The following is a 25,444-nucleotide window of genomic DNA, read 5'->3' as shown; positions in this document are numbered from 1 at the left end:
GTTCTCTGTACTCTTTGTCATCCCCATCAGTGATGAGGCCGACTATTGCAGAGTCGTCAGAGAACTGATAACAGTGGGTGGATTATATTCTTAAATTTAGTTGCAGCACTTTCAGAAAGACATCTACTGTGATAAAGTCTACTCTCCACTGCTGTGTAATCAATTATTGTAAATGTAAATGTTATCAGGAAATGATCAGACAGGAGAGGGTTTTCAGGAAACTAATAACAGATTAAATGCCATGTTGAGGCTGTCATTTTTAGCATCTGCATGGATGTTAAAATCACCCACAATAATTATTTTATCTGAGCTCAGAACTAAATTAGATAAAAAGTCTGAGAAATCAGACAGAAACTCTGTGTAAGGCCCAGGTGGACGATAGATGATAACAAGTAAGACTGGTTTCTGAGTTTCACAGCTGGGGTGGACGAGGCTAAGCAGCAGCCTTCAAATGAATTAAAAGTCTGTCTGGGTCTTTGGTTGATTAATAGGCTGGTGTGAAAAATTGCTGCCACACCTCCCCCTCGGCCTGTGCGTCGAGATTTCTGGTAGTTAGAATGACTCGGGGGTGTTGATTCATTTAAACTAACATAATCATCCTGCTGCAACCAGGTTTCTGTGAGGCAGAGTAAATCGATTTGTTGATCAATTATTAAGTCATGTACTAACAGAGACTTGGAGGAGAGAGACCTAATATTTAATAACCCACATTTCTCTGTTTTACTCTTTGCTTCAGATGTGGATGCTGTATTGTTCTTTCTTTTTGATTTTTTTATGTTAGGGTTAGTTAAGTTGTTTGTTGCTGGTTTTAGTTTGTTTTTTGTCTTTTTTGGAGCTGACACAGTCTCAGTGGAGATGTTTTTTTTTTTTTTTTGGGGGGGGGGGGGGGGGTGTAACAGGAAGAGAGAAGCTGCATAGAGGCGTGTAACGGTGCGTTCACACCAAACGCAATAGACGCGACCAGATAATTCAGAATCAGATTTGTGTCTCGAAAATGCCTCAGTCACGCGTCCAAGTAGTATATTTTGTGTATTCGCCCGTATCGCGTCTACCGCTCAAGTTGGAAAAATCTGAACTCCAGCGTCAAGTCGCGCCACGACAACCAATCAGAAGCCTGGTGACGGTTTACGACGCCATCTCCTTTCTGTACCGTGACAGGAATAAAAAGGACCTAGCTTGGAAGAAGATAAGCGAAGAGATCGGGCAACCTGGTAAGTTCATTCATTTCTCTTTTAAAATTTTTTGACTGACCCGTGGAAGCCGCACAAAAGCTAGCAAGCCCGCTTACTGTCCCGCTATTTTCCCACTGATGAACATATACCTTTCCGCTAACAAGATAATGTGTTTATTCAGAGGACATCTGCAGGAGAAAGTGGAAGAGCCTCAGGGACACATACAACAAAGAGAAGAGGACGGAGAAGGAAAGAGGAGTGGGTCTGCAGCAGGATCAGGGAGGAGATGGAAGTTCTTCGTGGTCATGGGGTTTCTGGACTCCTTCCTCACCCCGCGGGAGATTAGCAGCAATATGGTGAAGACCGTGGAGAACATCCCCCCCGAGGACCAGGGACAGCCCGCAGAGGCAGCAGGGGAGTCCCAGTCAGAAGGTATGTTTACAATGAATTAATGTAGGCAGTTCATTTATGTATGTTGTCATATAGGTATATATGTTATTGTTTATTAATAAACAGTATACAGTGGTCCCACTGTTCATCTGTCGCTGAATTGCTTTTTCACAGATTTTTTTATTGCACGGTACAACTTTCAACAATGCACATTGCATTCTGCAGCCTGATTGACAAATCTCCTCCGTGTCGTGTCTCCTGCGCTTGCCAAATTTATCATGTTTGGTTTTGATAACCATCACGTCCAATAAAAAAAACAGCACAAAAACACCCATAACTATGAACCCTCATTCGGAAATAGACCCCTGCACCGGGAGGGAAAAAGGCGCACAAAAGTGGCACATAGACAAAGAAAAAACGCGGCATAATAATACTTTTACGTTTTAAAATCTAGAAAAGTTTGCACTTTGAGAATCAACTTGTGAGAACTGTGACTAATGTTTATGTGTGTGACAAAAAGTGTATAAAGTGCGTGGTGAAGGGCTAGTTATTCTGAGAACCCCTGTTGTAATAAATGAGGGACCACTGTATATACTTTCTCTGTAAATAGTTATATTTTATATATTTATGTTTAATGTTTTTCTGTTTGAGAATTTTAATATTATTTCAAATAAATTTTTGTAATGACTAATGTCTCAGTTCTACTACCCAGCAAATATTGGCACACAATTTGACACATGTAGAATTAATTTCATATTATACTAATAAAAACAAAATATTGCTATATAGGAACATAGTGAAGACCAATTATTTAAGAGAATAAAGAGAGGTTAGTTTATTTTGGAGGCAAGCTCCATTTATTAAGAATATTTTTAGAAAGGCAGGAACGCTCTTTAGAGGTTTGTGGGTGGCTCAGAGCCGTTGTGGGGGAAGTCACTGAGACTTTAAATGGGCTATTTTTTTGTTTGCCAAGACGCTGCTCCCTCCGCCGAGAAGTGGGCCATGAACTTCTCCCTCACCAGGACAGCCTCTCTGGAGGAGTTTTTGGCTGCTACACGACCCAGGCCTTTTTTGAAAAATTAACCTGTGATAAGACAGCATATCAAGATAGAATTGTTATTATCATATAACTAAAGATGAACCAAACTGTTCACAATTTTATCTAGCTCTCAGTTTTAAAAAAGGCTGGTGATCCCTGTTATAGAATCTGACAGTTGCAGGGATTATATACAAATATTCAATTGGTTCTATACCAGAATTAAACCAGGTCTTAATAAAAAAAAAAAGACTTTATAAGATAGACCTTTTGAGTATCACTAGAAAGATTAACCCACAGTGGTCCTCATACCACAGTTTGATATCAGCAAACACCGAGAGAAGGGCTGCTCGATTATGGCAAAAATGATAATCATGATTATTTTCACTGAAATTGAGATCTCGATTATTTGACGATATTTATTTAACAATAACAATGTATTGAATAATGACTTTAAACATCAAAAGCTCAAAAAATAATATAAAATAGTGTGCAAATACTGATAACAGTGCAAATGTTTGCAATATAAAAAATAAATGAAAAATGTAAACATCTATGTTTAGTAAAGTCAAAGGAGCTTGCAAAGAAAAGCGTCTGGACTTCTTTAAGTTACTTGAAGACGTTTCACCTCTCATCCGAGAAGCTTCTTCAGTTCTAAGGTCAAATGGTGGAGAGTCCCAGATATAAACCTAGTGGGAGTTTCCCCCCACAGAGGGACAAAAGGCCAAATCGCCTGAGCCAAGGTGTGAAACTGGGTGTGGGTCCCAATCAGCCACAGTTTTGGGTGAGTTCATTGTGAAACCTGGCCCCACCTTATCATGCGAATTCCTGAGGTCAGATGGCCCAGGATGTGAGTGGGTGTTAAGGCGCCTGGGGAGGATCTCAAAACTGGATTATAGATGGCAGAGAGTTGGTGTCGTAAACCCCGCCTCTGTTCAAAGATGGTCGCTCACAGTGGACATAGATGGCTTCTTTCATGTCATGGTCCGCGGCCCAGCGTCCGAGGTGCTGATGGGATGCCCACTCCCGTGGGCGTGGCTGCTAACTCCACACCTGCATCCCATCCCGGGCGATCACCAGGTGGACTATTTAATCCTGCCCAGCCTGCTGCTCCACGCCAGTCCGTAGTCGTCCTTCTGCGGTAACGTACACCTGCGGGAAAGCCCTTATGTAAACCTATCCGTGTGAACTAACACTAACTCTGCCTTGTATACTCAGATCACAGCTCGGCGTGTTTGAGCCACCAGCCTGTCCACCTGCCTGTCCGGAATTTGGATCAAAATCAGCCCCAGCCGCCTCGACCTTTCTGAAGCTTCTCCCCACGGACCCTCACCCCTCCCTCCGGTTCCCTCGGCCCCGCTATCATCGTAAGACGCGTACTCTACTTCCCTTCGTATGCTGCCGTTTTCCCACACCCCAATAATCCTTTTTTCCCTTTTCTGTTTCAGCCTCCCACAGTCCCGCTCTCGGCGTTCCTGCGCGATTCACCTCCCGGTCCCTCGGTTTTTCTGGTTCCGTGCGTTTTTTCCCTTCTACCCTCCCGGGACACCCTCAGTTATAATAAAGTTTATTTTTTGTTCTCTCGTACCGCTGTGTGTGTGTGTTCTGCTCCTGGGTCCAGCTTGTGCGTGGAACTTCGGTTCATGACATTTCACTCCTCTTTTGAAAGAAAGCTGTGCATGGAGTGTGATTTTAATAGTCGTGGAAGCAAAACAGCAAAATTCATGACGCATTGATCAAATGTGAAGCGCAGTTTGCTGCTTCTTTTGCTGCTGGCTCGGTGAATTTTGGTTGGAGAGACAAAACCTGCAGCTCAGAATCAGCGCAAAAAGACGTAAACACAGCGCGGACCGGACGCATCAGGATCGCTGAGCTCCGACAGCGTGTCCGTCTGCGGGCCGTCGGGTGAGAAAGCCGAGAAAGACAAAGCTGATTCTGATGCGTCGGTCTGTGTTTACGTCTTTGTGTGGAGTCCGTGTACCTGCTCTCATCTGCTGTTTGGTTGTTGTTGAAATGGTTTTGTGAGCTTTAATCTGAGAATCTGGCGTTTCTGGCAAAACACAGTTATATTTAAAAGTCGATTCAGGATTTAATGAATTGATATCGCTTTATTCAAGCTACTCACCTCCCACTTCCACCTGCACTTTCAACTGGACCACGGCCAATCAGAGAGGTCCCGCCCCTTACCATCTCTGATTGGTTTAGTCCACGATAGGGGCAAAATGTGTGTCTGTTGTTGACCACAGGGAAGGTTGCAGATTTTTTTTTTTTTTTGCTACCCGAACAGTTGGTCGCACAGGTGCAACCAAATTTTTTTTTTTAGTCGCACCACTGAAAAATTTGGTCGCATTTGCGACCAAATTGGTCGCACTCTAGAGCCCTGATATGTGTATATTTATACACAAGCACTCATATATATTCAAATAATTTACAATTTATTTTTATTTACCTGTTAGTACCACACACCAAATCCGGTCGTTGGTACTTCTTGGCTTGTGTAGCCTCTAGGTAACAAAAGCTCAACACTGCCCCCTAGCATCCTGGAGCACTTCTGTTGTGTTTTGGAGTTTGTACGTGCTTCTGAGTTTTTACGTGTTTTGGAGCTTGTATGTGTTTTGTCTCATGGGCCACCTTAAATATACTTTCATTTATTCACTCCACATAAAATGTAATAAATAAATCATATAATACAAAGAACATTTCAACTTTTAACTATTTAAATTTTCAGCTTTTTCCTTTTAAACAAATTTAAAGTGAAACAACACAAAACATAGCAAACCACAACACAATTAAATCTAAATTATAATATGAAAACAAAAAGAAGATGCACATTATCTGTCATATGGGCCTGCATGAATAAACTTTCTGAATCCTTTATCAACTGTATATAGTTGTGGATGATTACCATACCTTTCTAATGTGACGTTGTTGTCCCTGGCCTTCTTTCTCTCTCTTTCCCTCCCGCTCTGTTCCTGTGCCCAGTGCAAGCACAAGGCTCACGTGCGGAGTGAAGCGGGAAAAAGTGCAAGAGAGAGGGTGAGAGAAAGAAAAAACAAAACAAAACATGGCTCCCACTAAGGAGCCAGCTTGCGTCGTTCACTTCAAAGACTGCTCTAAGAGCCATTTTGTTCGCGACCGACACATCACTATTCAGTACGTAGCAATGTGGTATATACTGTAACTGCTGTAAGAGAAGCAGGGAACACCCTGGAGAGATCACAGGGTTACAGACACTGAATCTGCGTGTGTGTGTGTGTTTCCTGCTAGGTCCCAGCAAACTACTGAATAAACAGAATATTTGCTCTATTGGCTTAAATCTTTCAAGTCCTAAAACTAAGTAGAACAGAAGCAAAAGTCATGCATTTGATTATAATTTTTTTCTGACATAGTTTGATTAATGTTTTTTTGTTTATTGAAGCTACTGCAGGTCAGAATGAAAACAACTTTTAATTCCACTATTCTTGATCTCATGATACAATACAATACAACTTTATTTATAAAGCACATTTAAAACCGAAGGTACACCAAAGAGCTTTACAACAAGGTTTAAATACAAGATATAAGATAAAAGGCTATAACAGAGTACAAAAAATGATGTTACACTGCTCTCACACAGAGGCGTTGTGAATGCCTTGTTATTCTCAAATATGACTTATGCTGCTGCACAGCCGAAACTTTATATACTGTAAATTGAATAACGTCTGCTTATCTATATTTGTTCTCTAAATAGGTAATAGTACACGTTAGCTGGATCAGCTACATCACTAGCCATTATTAGCTTATTATTATTAGCTTTCTGAGCCACAGTACACTGGTATATCAGTAGCTGCCAGCCAAGGAGCTGATGTACTTTTATTGTCTTACTGTGTGTATATTTTATATTCTGGTATATATTGTGACAGCACAAATACTGCAGATGAAGGACAGAGAAACTGAAACAGCAAAAAGACAAAAGGAGAGACCGAAAAGAAACAGGTAACAGTGAAGGTAGTCAAAGTTAGAGACTGGAAGGAAAAATGAGGTGAGCAGATGGGGAGTTAGTGAAGTTAGGTGGAACAACATAAAATCACCTCATAAAAATGGGTGAAAAACAATCCCCAAATGATTTTGACAAGCATTTGATGAATGTTTTGTGTGCTTTCCTGTAGCACTCTTAAAATGTCAGTGGACATTTGAAAAAGAACTTATGGATTGATATGAATGGTAGCATTTATTCCGCAGTCACCCGTGTGGCTCCTGGCTGCGGCTAAGGACGTAGAACAGCTCATCTACTAATGGGAAGCTCTGTGGTTTGATCCTCATCTGTTCCAGTCCGCTACATGTCCTTGGGCAAGTTGCTGTCCAATGGATCCATCAAAGAATAAATGTTAGATAGAAAGCACTTGTGCAGAAGAAGTGTCTAAAAAGAGTGCTTGTATGAATGGGTGAATGAGGCAAGTTGTGTAAAGTGCTTTGCCATCTCAGATGGGTTGGCTAGGATAGGATAGGATAGGATAGGATAGGCTGCCACTACACTGAAATCTATTTTTCTCCTCTCGGAACCAAGAGTAGAATCTGCAGAATAAAGGTAGGGTTTGTATGAACTTGATGTAAAAGAGACTAAAACAATGCTTGGCATTTTACTTGTTTTATGTGCTTTACTACAACTTGTTCCTTAACTTACTTTGGAGTGTTATGATGAGCCTTTTCCTTAAGTTTAGGGTCTACTTTAAAAGCATCAATCCATTAATTTTCCACCGCTTATTCAGGTTTTTGCTGTGGGGCATCAGTCTGAGCAGAGGAACCCGGACTTACCTCTCACCAGCTGGCTGTTCTGGCTGATCAGGAGGAACACAGAGTCGTTCAGATATAATCTCTCCACAAAGTCCTGAGTCTGCCCTGGGAGCTCCTCCCAGTAGGGATCAAGAATATCTCCTAGGTGAGGTGAGCCGCACCTCACCTAGGAGGTGTCCAAAAGGCATTCTATGTCATGGTCCTGGGTCTTTGACTCAGTATTTTGAATTGCAATTCCTTATTCTTAGTTAAGAGTATCCTTAATCTTGCATTCTTTATGGCTGAAGTCTTGTAATTTTCGGATAAGGATTTTGATTTTTTGTTCTCTGTTTGTTTTCTTGTATTTGTGTCAGTGTATTTGTGTCACTGATGTGCCATTCCATACCCTGCCACCTACTGGTTGTTTAATGCTACTATAGATGTATGATGGTTCATTGTACTTATTTTTATTTAACCTGTCATGCATTATAATGAAAACCTCAATCAAGATTTGGCAGTCAGCTGGGTGTTACACACCCAGCTGACTGTTTCAGGAGGACAATAGGAGAAAGGTAATTGGATGGTTAATGCACACACCTTTAACCATGACAATAACTACCATTGCTCCACCTGCACATATTTGCCTGCTCATAAAAGGAGGAGCTCAAATCAGAAAGCACTTTCTTCCACTTCAGAAGACGACATACAAGCAGAGAAGTAATATGTAAGTAATCCTATAAAAAAAGAAATAACTGACATCAACATGTGATATTTAAGGTGAACTGTTTTTGTGTGTTCTTTTTTCCGTCTGTAATCAGTTTAGAATATATTGAGTCACACATGAGTTACTCAACGACGTTCAAAAAATCACTGATAAAATATTAACAAAAATGTATTTATTTATAACTTCTTTGCCTATTTTTTTCTCCTGGAAAGTTTTTTGTTTCAAAAATACTAGGAAGAAAACTTAAGGTGTTTGAGAGAATAATGGTTTACAATATCGCATTCAACATGATGTACAGCATGTCTAACTGAATCATCCCTTTCTCTAATATTCAATGATACTTTGATGACCAATCAACTATAAAGTTTTTTCTGTCATCCATTATTAATACTATGCTTTTCGTTCAAACAAACAGTGTACTGAAACATGTAGACTAATTGTGAAACTATTATGAACTAAAGAAAAGTGAAAAGTTGCAGAAGTATACCGAGAAAGCCCTGGTAGGAAAAATATTTATGACTAGAAAGAATACAAGGGACTTTTAAATGTAAAGTTTCCATCATGAATTAAAAAAGGAATATGTTAGAACTTTAATGTTTAAAGTTTTTAATGAAATAAAATTTTTTATTCTATGGATGGTTAAACAAAATAAAATTTCTATTGTGGACAGATTATGTTTTTAGGCTCTCTAATACATGTTATCCACATCAATTATCATTTTTAGAGAAGGCAACAGGGAAACACCATCACCATGGGTGAAAAGATTGGTGTCAGATTTCTTCTATTTGTTGGTAAGACAAACGTATATTCATGAGAAACTGTTATATTTAGTTTAATTATCTAACCACATGTAAAAATAACAAAATAGTTTCTACTAAGTCTGCACAGCTACCACACCAATATCAACAACTGCAGCCCCAACAACAACCATAACTGCGGTAACAACTACAGATGCTCCAACAACAACCACAGTGATAGCCACAACTGCTCAAACAACTACAACAGCTGCACCCACAAACACAGCAACCCCCACAACAACCACAGCTGCTCCAACAACAACTACAACTGCTTCATCAACAACCACAACTGTGGCCACAACTGCAGCTGCTCCAACAACAACTACAGCTGTTCCAACAACAGCCACAGCTTCCCCAACAACAACAACAACACCCTCAACCACAGCTGCACCCACAACAACTACAGCTGCTCCAACAACAACCACAGCTTCCTCAACAACAACAACAGCAACAACACCCTCAACCACAGCTGCTCCAACAACAACCACAACTGTGGCCACAACTGCAGCTGCTCCAACAACAACCACAGCTGCTCCAACAACAACCACAACTGCACCCACAACAACCACAGCTGCTCCAACAACAACTACAGCTGCTCCAACAACAACTACAACTGCTCCAACCACAACTGCCGCCCTAACAACAGCCACAACTGCACCAACAACAACCACAGCTGCCCCAACAACAACCACAGCTTCCTCAACAACAACAACAGCAACAACACCCTCAACCACAGCTGCTCCAACAACAACCACAACTGTGGCCACAACTGCAGCTGCTCCAACAACAACTACAGCTGCTCCAACAACAACCACAGCTGCTCCAACAACAACCACAACTGCACCCACAACAACCACAGCTGCTCCAACAACAACTACAGCTGCTCCAACAACAACTACAACTGCTCCAACCACAACTGCCGCCCTAACAACAGCCACAACTGCACCAACAACAACCACAGCTGCCCCAACAACAACCACAGCTTCCTCAACAACAACAACAACAACAACTCCCTCAACCACAGCTGCTCCAACAACAACTACAGCTGCCCCAACAACAACCACAGCTTCCTCAACAACAACAACAACAACAACAACTCCCTCAACCACAGCTGCTCCAACAACAACCTCAGCTGCTCCAACAACAACTACAGCTGTTCCAACAACAACCACAACTGTCTCCCCAACAACTACCACAATTGCACCCACAACAAACACAGCTGCTCAAACAACTACTACAGCTGCTCCAACAACAACCACAGCTTCCCCAAAAACAACAACAACACCCTCAACCACAGCTGCAACCACAACAACCACAGCTGCTCCAACAACAACTACAGCTGCTCCAACAACAACCACAACTGCACCCTCAACAACAACAACTACACCCACAACAACCACATCTTCTCCAACAACAACTACAGCTGCTCCAACAACAACCACAGCTTCCCCAACAGCAACAACAACAACAACTGCACCCTCAACTACAGGTGCTCCAACAACAACAACCGCTGCTCCAACACCCACAACCACAGCTGCTCCAACAACAACCACAACTGCACCCACAACAACCACAGCTGCTCCAACAACAACTACAGCTGCTCCAACAACAACTACAACTGCTCCAACCACAACTGCCGCCCTAACAACAGCCACAACTGCACCAACAACAACCACAGCTGCCCCAACAACAACCACAGCTTCCTCAACAACAACAACAACAACAACTCCCTCAACCACAGCTGCTCCAACAACAACTACAGCTGCCCCAACAACAACCACAGCTTCCTCAACAACAACAACAACAACAACAACTCCCTCAACCACAGCTGCTCCAACAACAACCTCAGCTGCTCCAACAACAACTACAGCTGTTCCAACAACAACCACAACTGTCTCCCCAACAACTACCACAATTGCACCCACAACAAACACAGCTGCTCAAACAACTACTACAGCTGCTCCAACAACAACCACAGCTTCCCCAAAAACAACAACAACACCCTCAACCACAGCTGCAACCACAACAACCACAGCTGCTCCAACAACAACTACAGCTGCTCCAACAACAACCACAACTGCTCCAACAACAACCACAACTGAGGCCACAACAACCACAGCTTCGCCAACAACAACTACAGCTGCCCCAACAACAACCACAGCTTCCTCAACAACAAAAACAACAACACCCTCAACCACAGCTGCTCCAACAACAACAACAACTGTGGCCACAAGTGCAGCTGCTCCAACAACAACTACAGCTGCTCCAACAACAACCACAACTGCTCCAACAACAACCACAACTGAGGCCACAACAACCACAGCTTCCCCAACAGCAACAACAACAACAACTGCACCCTCAACTACAGGTGCTCCAACAACAACAACCGCTGCTCCAACACCCACAACCACAACTGCGCCAACCACAACTGCCGCCGTAACAACAGCCACAACTGCACCAACAACAACCACAGCTGCCCCAACAACAACCACAGCTTCATCAACAACAACAACAACAACAACTCCCTCAACCACAGCTGCTCCAACAACAACTACAGCTGCCCCAACAACAACCACAACTTCCTCAACAACAACAACAACAACAACTCCCACAACCACAGCTGTTCCAACAACAACCACAACTGCCGCCCCAACAACTACCACAACTGCACCCACAACAACCACAGCTGCTCCAACAACAACCACAGCTTTGCCACCACCAACAACAACAACACCCTCAACCACAGCTGCACCCACAACAACCACAGCTGCTCCAACAACCACTACAGCTGCTCCAACAACAACCACAACTGCTCTAACAACAACCACAACTGTGGCCACAACTGCAGCTGCTCCAACAACAACTACAGCTGCTCCAACAACAACCACAACTGTCTCCCCAACAACTACCACAATTGCACCCACAACAACCACAGCTTCCCCAACAACAATAACACCCTCAACCACAGCTGCACCCACAACAACTACAGCTGCCCCAACAACAACCACAACTTCCTCAACAACAACAACAACAACAACAACTCCCTCAACCACAGCTGCTCCAACAACAACTACAGCTGCCCCAACAACAACCACAGCTGCTCCAACAACAACTACAGCTGTTCCAACAACAACCACAACTGTGGCCACAACTGCAGCTGCTCCAACAACAACTACAGCTGTTCCAACAACAACCACAACTGTGGCCACAACCACAGCTGCTCCAACAACAACTACAGCTGCTCCAACAACAACTACAGCTGCCCCAACAACAACCACAGCTTCCTCAACAACAAAAACAACAACACCCTCAACCACAGCTGCTCCAACAACAACCACAGCTGCTCCAACAACTACCACAACTGCACCCACAACAACCACAGCTGCTCCAACAACAACTACAACTGCTCCAACAACAACCACAACTGAGGCCACAACAACCACAGCTGCTCCAACACCAACCACAGCTTCCCCAACAACAACAACACCCTCAACCACAGCTGCACCCACAACAAGTACAGCTGCTCCAACAACTACCAAAACTGCACCCACTATAACCACAGCTGCTCCAACAACAACCACAACTGCACCCACAACAACCACAGCTGCTCCAACAACAACCACAGCTGCTCCAACAACAACTACAGCTGCCCCAACAACAACTACAGCTGCTCCAACAACAACCACAACTGCTCCAACAACAACCACAACTGAGGCCACAACAACCACAGCTGCTCAAACAACAACCACAGCTTTGCCACCAACAACAACAACACCCTCAACCACAGCTGCTCCAACAACAACTACAGCTGCTCCAACAACAACTACAGCTGCCCCAACAACAACCACAGCTTCCTCAACAACAAAAACAACAACACCCTCAACCACAGCTGCTCCAACAACAACAACAACTGTGGCCACAACTGCAGCTGCTCCAACAACAACTACAGCTTCTCCAACAACAACCACAACTGCTCCAACAACAACCACAACTGAGGCCACAACAACCACAGCTTCCCCAACAGCAACAACAACAACAACTGCACCCTCAACTACAGGTGCTCAAACAACAACAACCGCTGCTCCAACACCCACAACCACAACGGCGCCAACCACAACTGCCGCCGTAACAACAGCCACAACTGCACCAACAACAACCACAGCTGCCCCAACAACAACCACAGCTTCATCAACAACAACAACAACGACAACAACTCCCTCGACCACAGCTGCTCCAACAACAACTACAGCTGCCCCAACAACAACCACAACTTCCTCAACAACAACAACAACAACAACAACAACTCCCTCAACCACAGCTGCTCCAACAACAACTACAGCTGCTCCCACAACAACCACAGCTGCTCCAACAACAACTACAGCTGCTCCAACACCAACCACAGCTTCCCCAACAACAACAACACCCTCAACCACAGCTGCACCCACAACAAGTACAGCTGCTCCAACAACAACCACAGCTTTGCCACCACCAACAACAACAACACCCTCAACCACAGCTGCACCCACAACAACCACAGCTGCTCCAACAACCACTACAGCTGCTCCAACAACAACCACAACTGCTCTAACAACAACCACAACTGTGGCCACAACTGCAGCTGCTCCAACAACAACTACAGCTGCTCCAACAACAACCACAACTGTCTCCCCAACAACTACCACAATTGCACCCACAACAGCCACAGCTTCCCCAACAACAATAACACCCTCAACCACAGCTGCACCCACAACAACTACAGCTGCCCCAACAACAACCACAACTTCCTCAACAACAACAACAACAACAACAACTCCCTCAACCACAGCTGCTCCAACAACAACTACAGCTGCCCCAACAACAACCACAGCTGCTCCAACAACAACTACAGCTGTTCCAACAACAACCACAACTGTGGCCACAACTGCAGCTGCTCCAACAACAACTACAGCTGTTCCAACAACAACCACAACTGTGGCCACAACCACAGCTGCTCCAACAACAACTACAGCTGCTCCAACAACAACTACAGCTGCCCCAACAACAACCACAGCTTCCTCAACAACAAAAACAACAACACCCTCAACCACAGCTGCTCCAACAACAACCACAGCTGCTCCAACAACTACCACAACTGCACCCACAACAACCACAGCTGCTCCAACAACAACTACAACTGCTCCAACAACAACCACAACTGAGGCCACAACAACCACAGCTGCTCCAACACCAACCACAGCTTCCCCAACAACAACAACACCCTCAACCACAGCTGCACCCACAACAAGTACAGCTGCTCCAACAACTACCAAAACTGCACCCACTATAACCACAGCTGCTCCAACAACAACCACAACTGCACCCACAACAACCACAGCTGCTCCAACAACAACCACAGCTGCTCCAACAACAACTACAGCTGCCCCAACAACAACTACAGCTGCTCCAACAACAACCACAACTGCTCCAACAACAACCACAACTGAGGCCACAACAACCACAGCTGCTCAAACAACAACCACAGCTGCTCCAACAACTACCACAACTGCACCCACAACAACCACAGCTGCTCCAACAACAACTACAGCTGCTCCAACAACAACTACAGCTGCCCCAACAACAACCACAGCTTCCTCAACAACAAAAACAACAACACCCTCAACCACAGCTGCTCCAACAACAACAACAACTGTGGCCACAACTGCAGCTGCTCCAACAACAACTACAGCTTCTCCAACAACAACCACAACTGCTCCAACAACAACCACAACTGAGGCCACAACAACCACAGCTTCCCCAACAGCAACAACAACAACAACTGCACCCTCAACTACAGGTGCTCAAACAACAACAACCGCTGCTCCAACACCCACAACCACAACTGCGCCAACCACAACTGCCGCCGTAACAACAGCCACAACTGCACCAACAACAACCACAGCTGCCCCAACAACAACCACAGCTTCATCAACAACAACAACAACGACAACAACTCCCTCGACCACAGCTGCTCCAACAACAACTACAGCTGCCCCAACAACAACCACAACTTCCTCAACAACAACAACAACAACAACAACTCCCTCAACCACAGCTGCTCCAACAACAACTACAGCTGCCCCAACAACAACCACAGCTGCTCCCACAACAACTACAGCTGCCCCAACAACAACCACAGCTTCCCAAACAACAACAACAACAACACCCTCAACCACAGCTGCACCCACAACAACTACAGCTGCTCCAACAACAACCACAGCTGCACCCACAACAACCACAGCTGCTCCAACAACAACTACAGCTGCTCCAACAACAACCACAACTGCTCCAACAACAACCACAACTGTCTCCCCAACAACTACCACAATTGCACCCACAACAAACACAGCTGCTCAAACAACTACTACAGCTTCCCCAACAACTACAACAACTTCCTCAACAACAACAACAACAACAACTCCCTCAACCACAGCTGCAACCACAACAACCACAGCTGCTCCAACAACCACTACAGCTGCTCCAACAACAACCACAACTGCTCTAACAACAACCACAACTGTGGCCACAACTGCAGCTGCTCCAACAACAACTACAGCTGCTCCAACAACAACCACAACTGTCTCCCCAACAACTACCACAATTGCACCCACAACAACCACAGCTTCCCCAACAACAATAACACCCTCAACCACAGCTGCACCCACAACAACTACAGCTGCCCCAACAACAACCACAACTTCCTCAACAACAACAACAACAACAACAACTCCCTCAACCACAGCTGCTCCAACAACAACTACAGCTGCCCCAACAACAACCACAGCTGCTCCAACAACAACTACAGCTGTTCCAACAACAACCACAACTGTGGCCACAACTGCAGCTGCTCCAACAACAACTACAGCTGTTCCAACAACAACCACAACTGTGGCCACAACCACAGCTGCTCCAACAACAACTACAGCTGCCCCAACAACAACCACAGCTTCCTCAACAACAAAAACAACAACACCCTCAACCACAGCTGCTCCAACAACAACCACAGCTGCTCCAACAACTACCACAACTGCACCCACAACAACCACAGCTGCTCCAACAACAACTACAACTGCTCCAACAACAACCACAACTGAGGCCACAACAACCACAGCTGCTCCAACACCAACCACAGCTTCCCCAACAACAACAACACCCTCAACCACAGCTGCACCGACAACAAGTACAGCTGCTCCAACAACTACCAAAACTGCACCCACTATAACCACAGCTGCTCCAACAACAACCACAACTGCACCCACAACAACCACAGCTGCTCCAACAACAACCACAGCTGCTCCAACAACAACCACAACTGAGGCCACAACAACCACAGCTGCTCCAACAACAACTACAGCTGCTCCAACAACAACCACAACTGCTCCAACAACAACCACAACTGAGGCCACAACAACCACAGCTGCTCAAACAACAACCACAGCTTTGCCACCAACAACAACAACAACACCCTCAACCACAGCTGCTCCAACAACAACTACAGCTGCTCCAACAACAACTACAGCTGCCCCAACAACAACCACAGCTTCCTCAACAACAAAAACAACAACACCCTCAACCACAGCTGCTCCAACAACAACAACAACTGTGGCCACAACTGCAGCTGCTCCAACAACAACTACAGCTTCTCCAACAACAACCACAACTGCTCCAACAACAACCACAACTGAGGCCACAACAACCACAGCTTCCCCAACAGCAACAACAACAACAACTGCACCCTCAACTACAGGTGCTCCAACAACAACAACCGCTGCTCCAACACCCACAACCACAACTGCGCCAATCACAACTGCCGCCGTAACAACAGCCACAACTGCACCAACAACAACCACAGCTGCCCCAACAACAACCACAGCTTCATCAACAACAACAACAACGACAACAACTCCCTCGACCACAGCTGCTCCAACAACAACTACAGCTGCCCCAACAACAACCACAACTTCCTCAACAACAACAACAACAACAACAACTCCCTCAACCACAGCTGCTCCAACAACAACTACAGCTGCCCCAACAACAACCACAGCTGCTCCCACAACAACTACAGCTGCCCCAACAACAACCACAGCTTCCCAAACAACAACAACAACAACACCCTCAACCACAGCTGCACCCACAACAACTACAGCTGCTCCAACAACAACCACAGCTGCACCAACAACAACCACAGCTGCTCCAACAACAACTACAGCTGCTCCAACAACAACGACAGCTTCCCCAACAACTACAACAACTTCCTCAACAACAACAACAACAACAACTCCCTCAACCACAGCTGCAACCACAACAACCACAGCTGCTCCAACAACCACTACAGCTGCTCCAACAACAACCACAACTGCTCTAACAACAACCACAACTGTGGCCACAACTGCAGCTGCTCCAACAACAACTACAGCTGCTCCAACAACAACCACAACTGTCTCCCCAACAACTACCACAATTGCACCCACAACAACCACAGCTTCCCCAACAACAATAACACCCTCAACCACAGCTGCACCCACAACAACTACAGCTGCTCCCACAACAACCACAGCTGCTCCAACAACAACTACAGCTGCTCCAACAACAACCACATCTTTGCCACCAACAACAACAACAACACCCTCAACCACAGCTGCTCCAACAACAACTACAGCTGCTCCAACAACAACCACAGCTTTGCCACCACCAACAACAACAACACCCTCAACCACAGCTGCACCCACAACAACTACAGCTGTTCCAACAACTACCACAACTGCACCCACAATAACTACAGCTACTCCAACAACAACCACAACTGCACCCACAACAACCACAACTGAGGCCACAACAACCACAGCTGCTCAAACAACAACCAAAGCTTTGCCACCAACAACAACAACAACACCCTCAACCACAGCTGCTCCAACAACAACTACAGCTGCTCCAACAACAACTACAGCTGCTCCAACAACAACCTCAGCTGCTCCAACAACAACTACAGCTGTTCCAACAACAACCACAACTGTCTCCCCAACAACTACCACAATTGCACCCACAACAAACACAGCTGCTCAAACAACTACTACAGCTGCTCCAACAACAACCACAGCTTCCCCAAAAACAACAACAACACCCTCAACCACAGCTGCAACCACAACAACCACAGCTGCTCCAACAACAACTACAGCTGCTCCAACAACAACCACAACTGCACCCTCAACAACAACAACTACACCCACAACAACCACATCTTCTCCAACAACAACTACAGCTGCTCCAACAACAACCACAGCTTCCCCAACAGCAACAACAACAACAACTGCACCCTCAACTACAGGTGCTCCAACAACAACAACCGCTGCTCCAACACCCACAACCACAGCTGCTCCAACAACAACTACAGCTGCTCCAACAACAACTACAACTGCTCCAACCACAACTGCCGCCCTAACAACAGCCACAACTGCACCAACAACAACCACAGCTTCCTCAACAACAACAACAACAACAACTCCCTCAACCACAGCTGCTCCAACAACAACCTCAGCTGCTCCAACAACAACTACAGCTGTTCCAACAACAACCACAACTGTCTCCCCAACAACTACCACAATTGCACCCACAACAAACACAGCTGCTCAAACAACTACTACAGCTGCTCCAACAACAACCACAGCTGCTCCAACAACAACCACAACTGCTCCAACCACAACTGCGCCAACCACAACTGCCGCCGTAACAACAGCCACAACTGCCCCAACAACAACCACAGCCGCCCCAACAACAACTACAGCTGCCCCAACAACAACCACAGCTTCCTCAACAACAACAACAACAACACCCTCAACCACAGCTGCTCCAACAACAACCACAACTGTGGCCACAACTGCAGCTGCTCCAACAACAACTACAGCTGCTCCAACAACAACCACAACTGCTCCAACAACAACCACAACTGAGGCCACAACAACCACAGCTTCGCCAACAACAACTACAGCTGCCCCAACAACAACCACAGCTTCCTCAACAACAAAAACAACAACACCCTCAACCACAGCTGCTCCAACAACAACAACAACTGTGGCCACAAGTGCAGCTGCTCCAACAACAACTACAGCTGCTCCAACAACAACCACAACTGCTCCAACAACAACCACAACTGAGGCCACAACAACCACAGCTTCCCCAACAGCAACAACAACAACAACTGCACCCTCAACTACAGGTGCTCCAACAACAACAACCGCTGCTCCAACACCCACAACCACAACTGCGCCATCCACAACTGCCGCCGTAACAACAGCCACAACTGCACCAACAACAACCACAGCTGCCCCAACAACAACCACAGCTTCATCAACAACAACAACAACAACAACAACTCCCTCAACCACAGCTGCTCCAACAACAACTACAGCTGCCACAACAACAACCACAACTTCCTCAACAACAACAACAACAACAACTCCCTCAACCACAGCTGCTCCAACAACAACTACAGCTGCCCCAACAACAACCACAGCTGCTCCCACAACAACTACAGCTGCCCCAACAACAACCACAGCTTCCCAAACAACAACAACAACAACAACTCCCTCAACCACAGCTGCTCCAACAACAACTACAGCTGCCCCAACAACAACTGCCGCCCTAACAACAACCACAGCTTCCTCAACAACAACAACAACAACAACAACAACTCCCTCAACCACAGCTGCTCCAACAACAACTACAGCTTCCTCAACAACAACAACAACAACAACAACAACGCCCTCAACCACAGCTGCTCCAACAACAACTACAGCTGCCCCAACAACAACCACAACTTCCTCAACAACAACAACAACAACAACAACTCCCTCAACCACAGCTGCTCCAACAACAACTACAGCTGCCCCAACAACAACCACAGCTGCTCCAACAACAACTACAGCTGTTCCAACAACAACCACAACTGTGGCCACAACTGCAGCTGCTCCAACAACAACTACAGCTGTTCCAACAACAACCACAACTGTGGCCACAACCACAGCTGCTCCAACAACAACTACAGCTGCTCCAACAACAACTACAGCTGCCCCAACAACAACCACAGCTTCCTCAACAACAAAAACAACAACACCCTCAACCACAGCTGCTCCAACAACAACAACAACTGTGGCCACAACTGCAGCTGCTCCAACAACAACTACAGCTGCTCCAACAACAACCACAACTGCTCCAACAACAACCACAACTGAGGCCACAACAACCACAGCTTCGCCAACAACAACTACAGCTGCCCCAACAACAACCACAGCTTCCTCAACAACAAAAACAACAACACCCTCAACCACAGCTGCTCCAACAACAACCACAGCTGCTCCAACAACTACCACAACTGCACCCACAACAACCACAGCTGCTCCAACAACAACTACAACTGCTCCAACAACAACCACAACTGAGGCCACAACAACCACAGCTGCTCCAACACCAACCACAGCTTCCCCAACAACAACAACACCCTCAACCACAGTTGCACCCACAACAAGTACAGCTGCTCCAACAACTACCAAAACTGCACCCACTATAACCACAGCTGCTCCAACAACAACCACAACTGCACCCACAACAACCACAGCTGCTCCAACAACAACCACAGCTGCTCCAACAACAACTACAGCTGCCCCAACAACAACTACAGCTGCTCCAACAACAACCACAACTGCTCCAACAACAACCACAACTGAGGCCACAACAACCACAGCTTCGCCAACAACAACTACAGCTGCTCAAACAACAACCACAGCTTTGCCACCAACAACAACAACAACACCCTCAACCACAGCTGCTCCAACAACAACTACAGCTGCTCCAACAACAACTACAGCTGCCCCAACAACAACTGCCGCCCTAACAACAGCCACAACTGCACCAACAACAACCACAGCTGCCCCAACAACAACCACAGCTTCCTCAACAACAACAACAACAACAACAACAACTCCCTCAACCACAGCTGCTCCAACAACAACTACAGCTGCCCCAACAACAACCACAACTTCCTCAACAACAACAACAACAACAACAACTCCCTCAACCACAGCTGCTCCAACAACAACTACAGCTGCCCGAACAACAACCACAGCTGCTCCAACAACAACTACAGCTGTTCCAACAACAACCACAACTGTGGCCACAACTGCAGCTGCTCCAACAACAACTACAGCTGTTCCAACAACAACCACAACTGTGGCCACAACCACAGCTGCTCCAACAACAACTACAGCTGCTCCAACAACAACTACAGCTGCCCCAACAACAACCACAGCTTCCTCAACAACAAAAACAACAACACCCTCAACCACAGCTGCTCCAACAACAACCACAACTGAGGCCACAACAACCACAGCTTCGCCAACAACAACTACAGCTGCCCCAACAACAACCACAGCTTCCTCAACAACAAAAACAACAACACCCTCAACCACAGCTGCTCCAACAACAACCACAGCTGCTCCAACAACTACCACAACTGCACCCACAACAACCACAGCTGCTCCAACAACAACTACAACTGCTCCAACAACAACCACAACTGAGGCCACAACAACCACAGCTGCTCCAACACCAACCACAGCTTCCCCAACAACAACAACACCCTCAACCACAGCTGCACCCACAACAAGTACAGCTGCTCCAACAACTACCAAAACTGCTCCAACAACAACCACAACTGCACCCACAACAACTACAGCTGCCCCAACAACAACTACAGCTGCTCCAACAACAACCACAACTGCTCCAACAACAACCACAACTGCACCCACAACAACCACAGCTGCTCCAACAACAACCACAGCTGCTCCAACAACAACTACAGCTGCCCCAACAACAACCACAGCTGCTCCAACAACAACTACAGCTGCCCCAACAACAACTACAGCTGTTCCAACAACAACCACAACTGTGGCCACAACTGCAGCTGCTCCAACAACAACTACAGCTGTTCCAACAACAACCACAACTGTGGCCACAACCACAGCTGCTCCAACAACAACTACAGCTGCTCCAACAACAACTACAGCTGCCCCAACAACAACCACAGCTTCCTCAACAACAAAAACAACAACACCCTCAACCACAGCTGCTCCAACAACAACAACAACTGTGGCCACAACTGCAGCTGCTCCAACAACAACTACAGCTGCTCCAACAACAACCACAACTGCTCCAACAACAACCACAACTGAGGCCACAACAACCACAGCTTCGCCAACAACAACTACAGCTGCCCCAACAACAACCACAGCTTCCTCAACAACAAAAACAACAACACCCTCAACCACAGCTGCTCCAACAACAACCACAGCTGCTCCAACAACTACCACAACTGCACCCACAACAACCACAGCTGCTCCAACAACAACTACAGCTGCTCCAACAACAACTACAGCTGCCCCAACAACAACCACAGCTTCCTCAACAACAAAAACAACAACACCCTCAACCACAGCTGCTCCAACAACAACAACAACTGTGGCCACAACTGCAGCTGCTCCAACAACAACTACAGCTGCTCCAACAACAACCACAACTGCTCCAACAACAACCACAACTGAGGCCACAACAACCACAGCTTCGCCAACAACAACTACAGCTGCCCCAACAACAACCACAGCTTCCTCAACAACAAAAACAACAACACCCTCAACCACAGCTGCTCCAACAACAACAACAACTGTGGCCACAAGTGCAGCTGCTCCAACAACAACTACAGCTGCTCCAACAACAACCACAACTGCTCCAACAACAACCACAACTGAGGCCACAACAACCACAGCTTCCCCAACAGCAACAACAACAACAACTGCACCCTCAACTACAGGTGCTCCAACAACAACAACCGCTGCTCCAACACCCACAACCACAACTGCGCCAACCACAACTGCCGCCGTAACAACAGCCACAACTGCACCAACAACAACCACAGCTGCCCCAACAACAACCACAGCTTCATCAACAACAACAACAACAACAACTCCCTCAACCACAGCTGCTCCAACAACAACTACAGCTGCCCCAACAACAACCACAACTTCCTCAACAACAACAACAACAACAACTCCCACAACCACAGCTGTTCCAACAACAACCACAACTGCCGCCCCAACAACTACCACAACTGCACCCACAACAACCACAGCTGCTCCAACAACAACCACAGCTTTGCCACCACCAACAACAACAACACCCTCAACCACAGCTGCACCCACAACAACCACAGCTGCTCCAACAACCACTACAGCTGCTCCAACAACAACCACAACTGCTCTAACAACAACCACAACTGTGGCCACAACTGCAGCTGCTCCAACAACAACTACAGCTGCTCCAACAACAACCACAACTGTCTCCCCAACAACTACCACAATTGCACCCACAACAACCACAGCTTCCCCAACAACAATAACACCCTCAACCACAGCTGCACCCACAACAACTACAGCTGCCCCAACAACAACCACAACTTCCTCAACAACAACAACAACAACAACAACTCCCTCAACCACAGCTGCTCCAACAACAACTACAGCTGCCCCAACAACAACCACAGCTGCTCCAACAACAACTACAGCTGTTCCAACAACAACCACAACTGTGGCCACAACTGCAGCTGCTCCAACAACAACTACAGCTGTTCCAACAACAACCACAACTGTGGCCACAACCACAGCTGCTCCAACAACAACTACAGCTGCTCCAACAACAACTACAGCTGCCCCAACAACAACCACAGCTTCCTCAACAACAAAAACAACAACACCCTCAACCACAGCTGCTCCAACAACAACCACAGCTGCTCCAACAACTACCACAACTGCACCCACAACAACCACAGCTGCTCCAACAACAACTACAACTGCTCCAACAACAACCACAACTGAGGCCACAACAACCACAGCTGCTCCAACACCAACCACAGCTTCCCCAACAACAACAACACCCTCAACCACAGCTGCACCCACAACAAGTACAGCTGCTCCAACAACTACCAAAACTGCACCCACTATAACCACAGCTGCTCCAACAACAACCACAACTGCACCCACAACAACCACAGCTGCTCCAACAACAACCACAGCTGCTCCAACAACAACTACAGCTGCCCCAACAACAACTACAGCTGCTCCAACAACAACCACAACTGCTCCAACAACAACCACAACTGAGGCCACAACAACCACAGCTGCTCAAACAACAACCACAGCTTTGCCACCAACAACAACAACACCCTCAACCACAGCTGCTCCAACAACAACTACAGCTGCTCCAACAACAACTACAGCTGCCCCAACAACAACCACAGCTTCCTCAACAACAAAAACAACAACACCCTCAACCACAGCTGCTCCAACAACAACAACAACTGTGGCCACAACTGCAGCTGCTCCAACAACAACTACAGCTTCTCCAACAACAACCACAACTGCTCCAACAACAACCACAACTGAGGCCACAACAACCACAGCTTCCCCAACAGCAACAACAACAACAACTGCACCCTCAACTACAGGTGCTCAAACAACAACAACCGCTGCTCCAACACCCACAACCACAACGGCGCCAACCACAACTGCCGCCGTAACAACAGCCACAACTGCACCAACAACAACCACAGCTGCCCCAACAACAACCACAGCTTCATCAACAACAACAACAACGACAACAACTCCCTCGACCACAGCTGCTCCAACAACAACTACAGCTGCCCCAACAACAACCACAACTTCCTCAACAACAACAACAACAACAACAACAACTCCCTCAACCACAGCTGCTCCAACAACAACTACAGCTGCTCCCACAACAACCACAGCTGCTCCAACAACAACTACAGCTGCTCCAACACCAACCACAGCTTCCCCAACAACAACAACACCCTCAACCACAGCTGCACCCACAACAAGTACAGCTGCTCCAACAACAACCACAGCTTTGCCACCACCAACAACAACAACACCCTCAACCACAGCTGCACCCACAACAACCACAGCTGCTCCAACAACCACTACAGCTGCTCCAACAACAACCACAACTGCTCTAACAACAACCACAACTGTGGCCACAACTGCAGCTGCTCCAACAACAACTACAGCTGCTCCAACAACAACCACAACTGTCTCCCCAACAACTACCACAATTGCACCCACAACAGCCACAGCTTCCCCAACAACAATAACACCCTCAACCACAGCTGCACCCACAACAACTACAGCTGCCCCAACAACAACCACAACTTCCTCAACAACAACAACAACAACAACAACTCCCTCAACCACAGCTGCTCCAACAACAACTACAGCTGCCCCAACAACAACCACAGCTGCTCCAACAACAACTACAGCTGTTCCAACAACAACCACAACTGTGGCCACAACTGCAGCTGCTCCAACAACAACTACAGCTGTTCCAACAACAACCACAACTGTGGCCACAACCACAGCTGCTCCAACAACAACTACAGCTGCTCCAACAACAACTACAGCTGCCCCAACAACAA

At 46.5% G+C, this 25,444-nt stretch overlaps 1 protein-coding gene and 1 pseudogene across 1 annotated transcript; both read left to right on the top strand.

Annotated features, from left to right (window-relative positions):
- Positions 1-994: 994 nt before the first annotated feature.
- LOC147303127 (uncharacterized) lies at positions 995-20,630 on the top strand. Its single transcript, XM_086281207.1, has 9 exons — positions 995-1,211; positions 1,356-1,604; positions 4,047-4,092; positions 10,361-10,497; positions 11,641-12,117; positions 15,697-16,000; positions 17,189-17,349; positions 20,140-20,326; positions 20,489-20,630. Exons 1-9 carry the CDS (start codon positions 995-997, stop codon positions 20,628-20,630), a joined length of 1,920 nt encoding a protein of 639 aa, XP_086137333.1.
- Positions 20,631-23,741: 3,111 nt separating this feature from the next.
- The window catches only part of LOC147303125 (uncharacterized), a 53,142-nt pseudogene continuing 51,439 nt past the window's right edge, over positions 23,742-25,444 (top strand).

This window comes from Aulonocara sp. 'chitande type north' Nkhata Bay, linkage group LG22, assembly GCF_057382095.1.
Source record: "Aulonocara sp. 'chitande type north' Nkhata Bay isolate Kocher_YH1m ecotype deep benthic linkage group LG22, A_spYH_male_GT1.1, whole genome shotgun sequence".
Taxonomy (NCBI): Eukaryota; Metazoa; Chordata; class Actinopteri; order Cichliformes; family Cichlidae; genus Aulonocara; species Aulonocara sp. 'chitande type north' Nkhata Bay.
The sequence above is the reverse complement of the archived record's forward strand: the minus strand, read 5'-3'. Positions and strand labels throughout refer to the sequence as shown.

Coding starts and splice junctions, on each gene's coding strand:
- LOC147303127 (XM_086281207.1), top strand. CDS start 995: ATGCCTCAGTCACGCGTCCAAGTAGTATATTTTGTGTATTCGCCCGTA. Junction 4,093..10,360: donor CCTGCGCGATTCACCTCCCG/GTCCCTCGGTTT, acceptor CCTCAACTACAG/GTGCTCCAACAACAACAACC. Junction 10,498..11,640: donor CAACAACTACAACTGCTCCA/ACCACAACTGCC, acceptor ACAACCACAGCT/GCTCCAACAACCACTACAGC.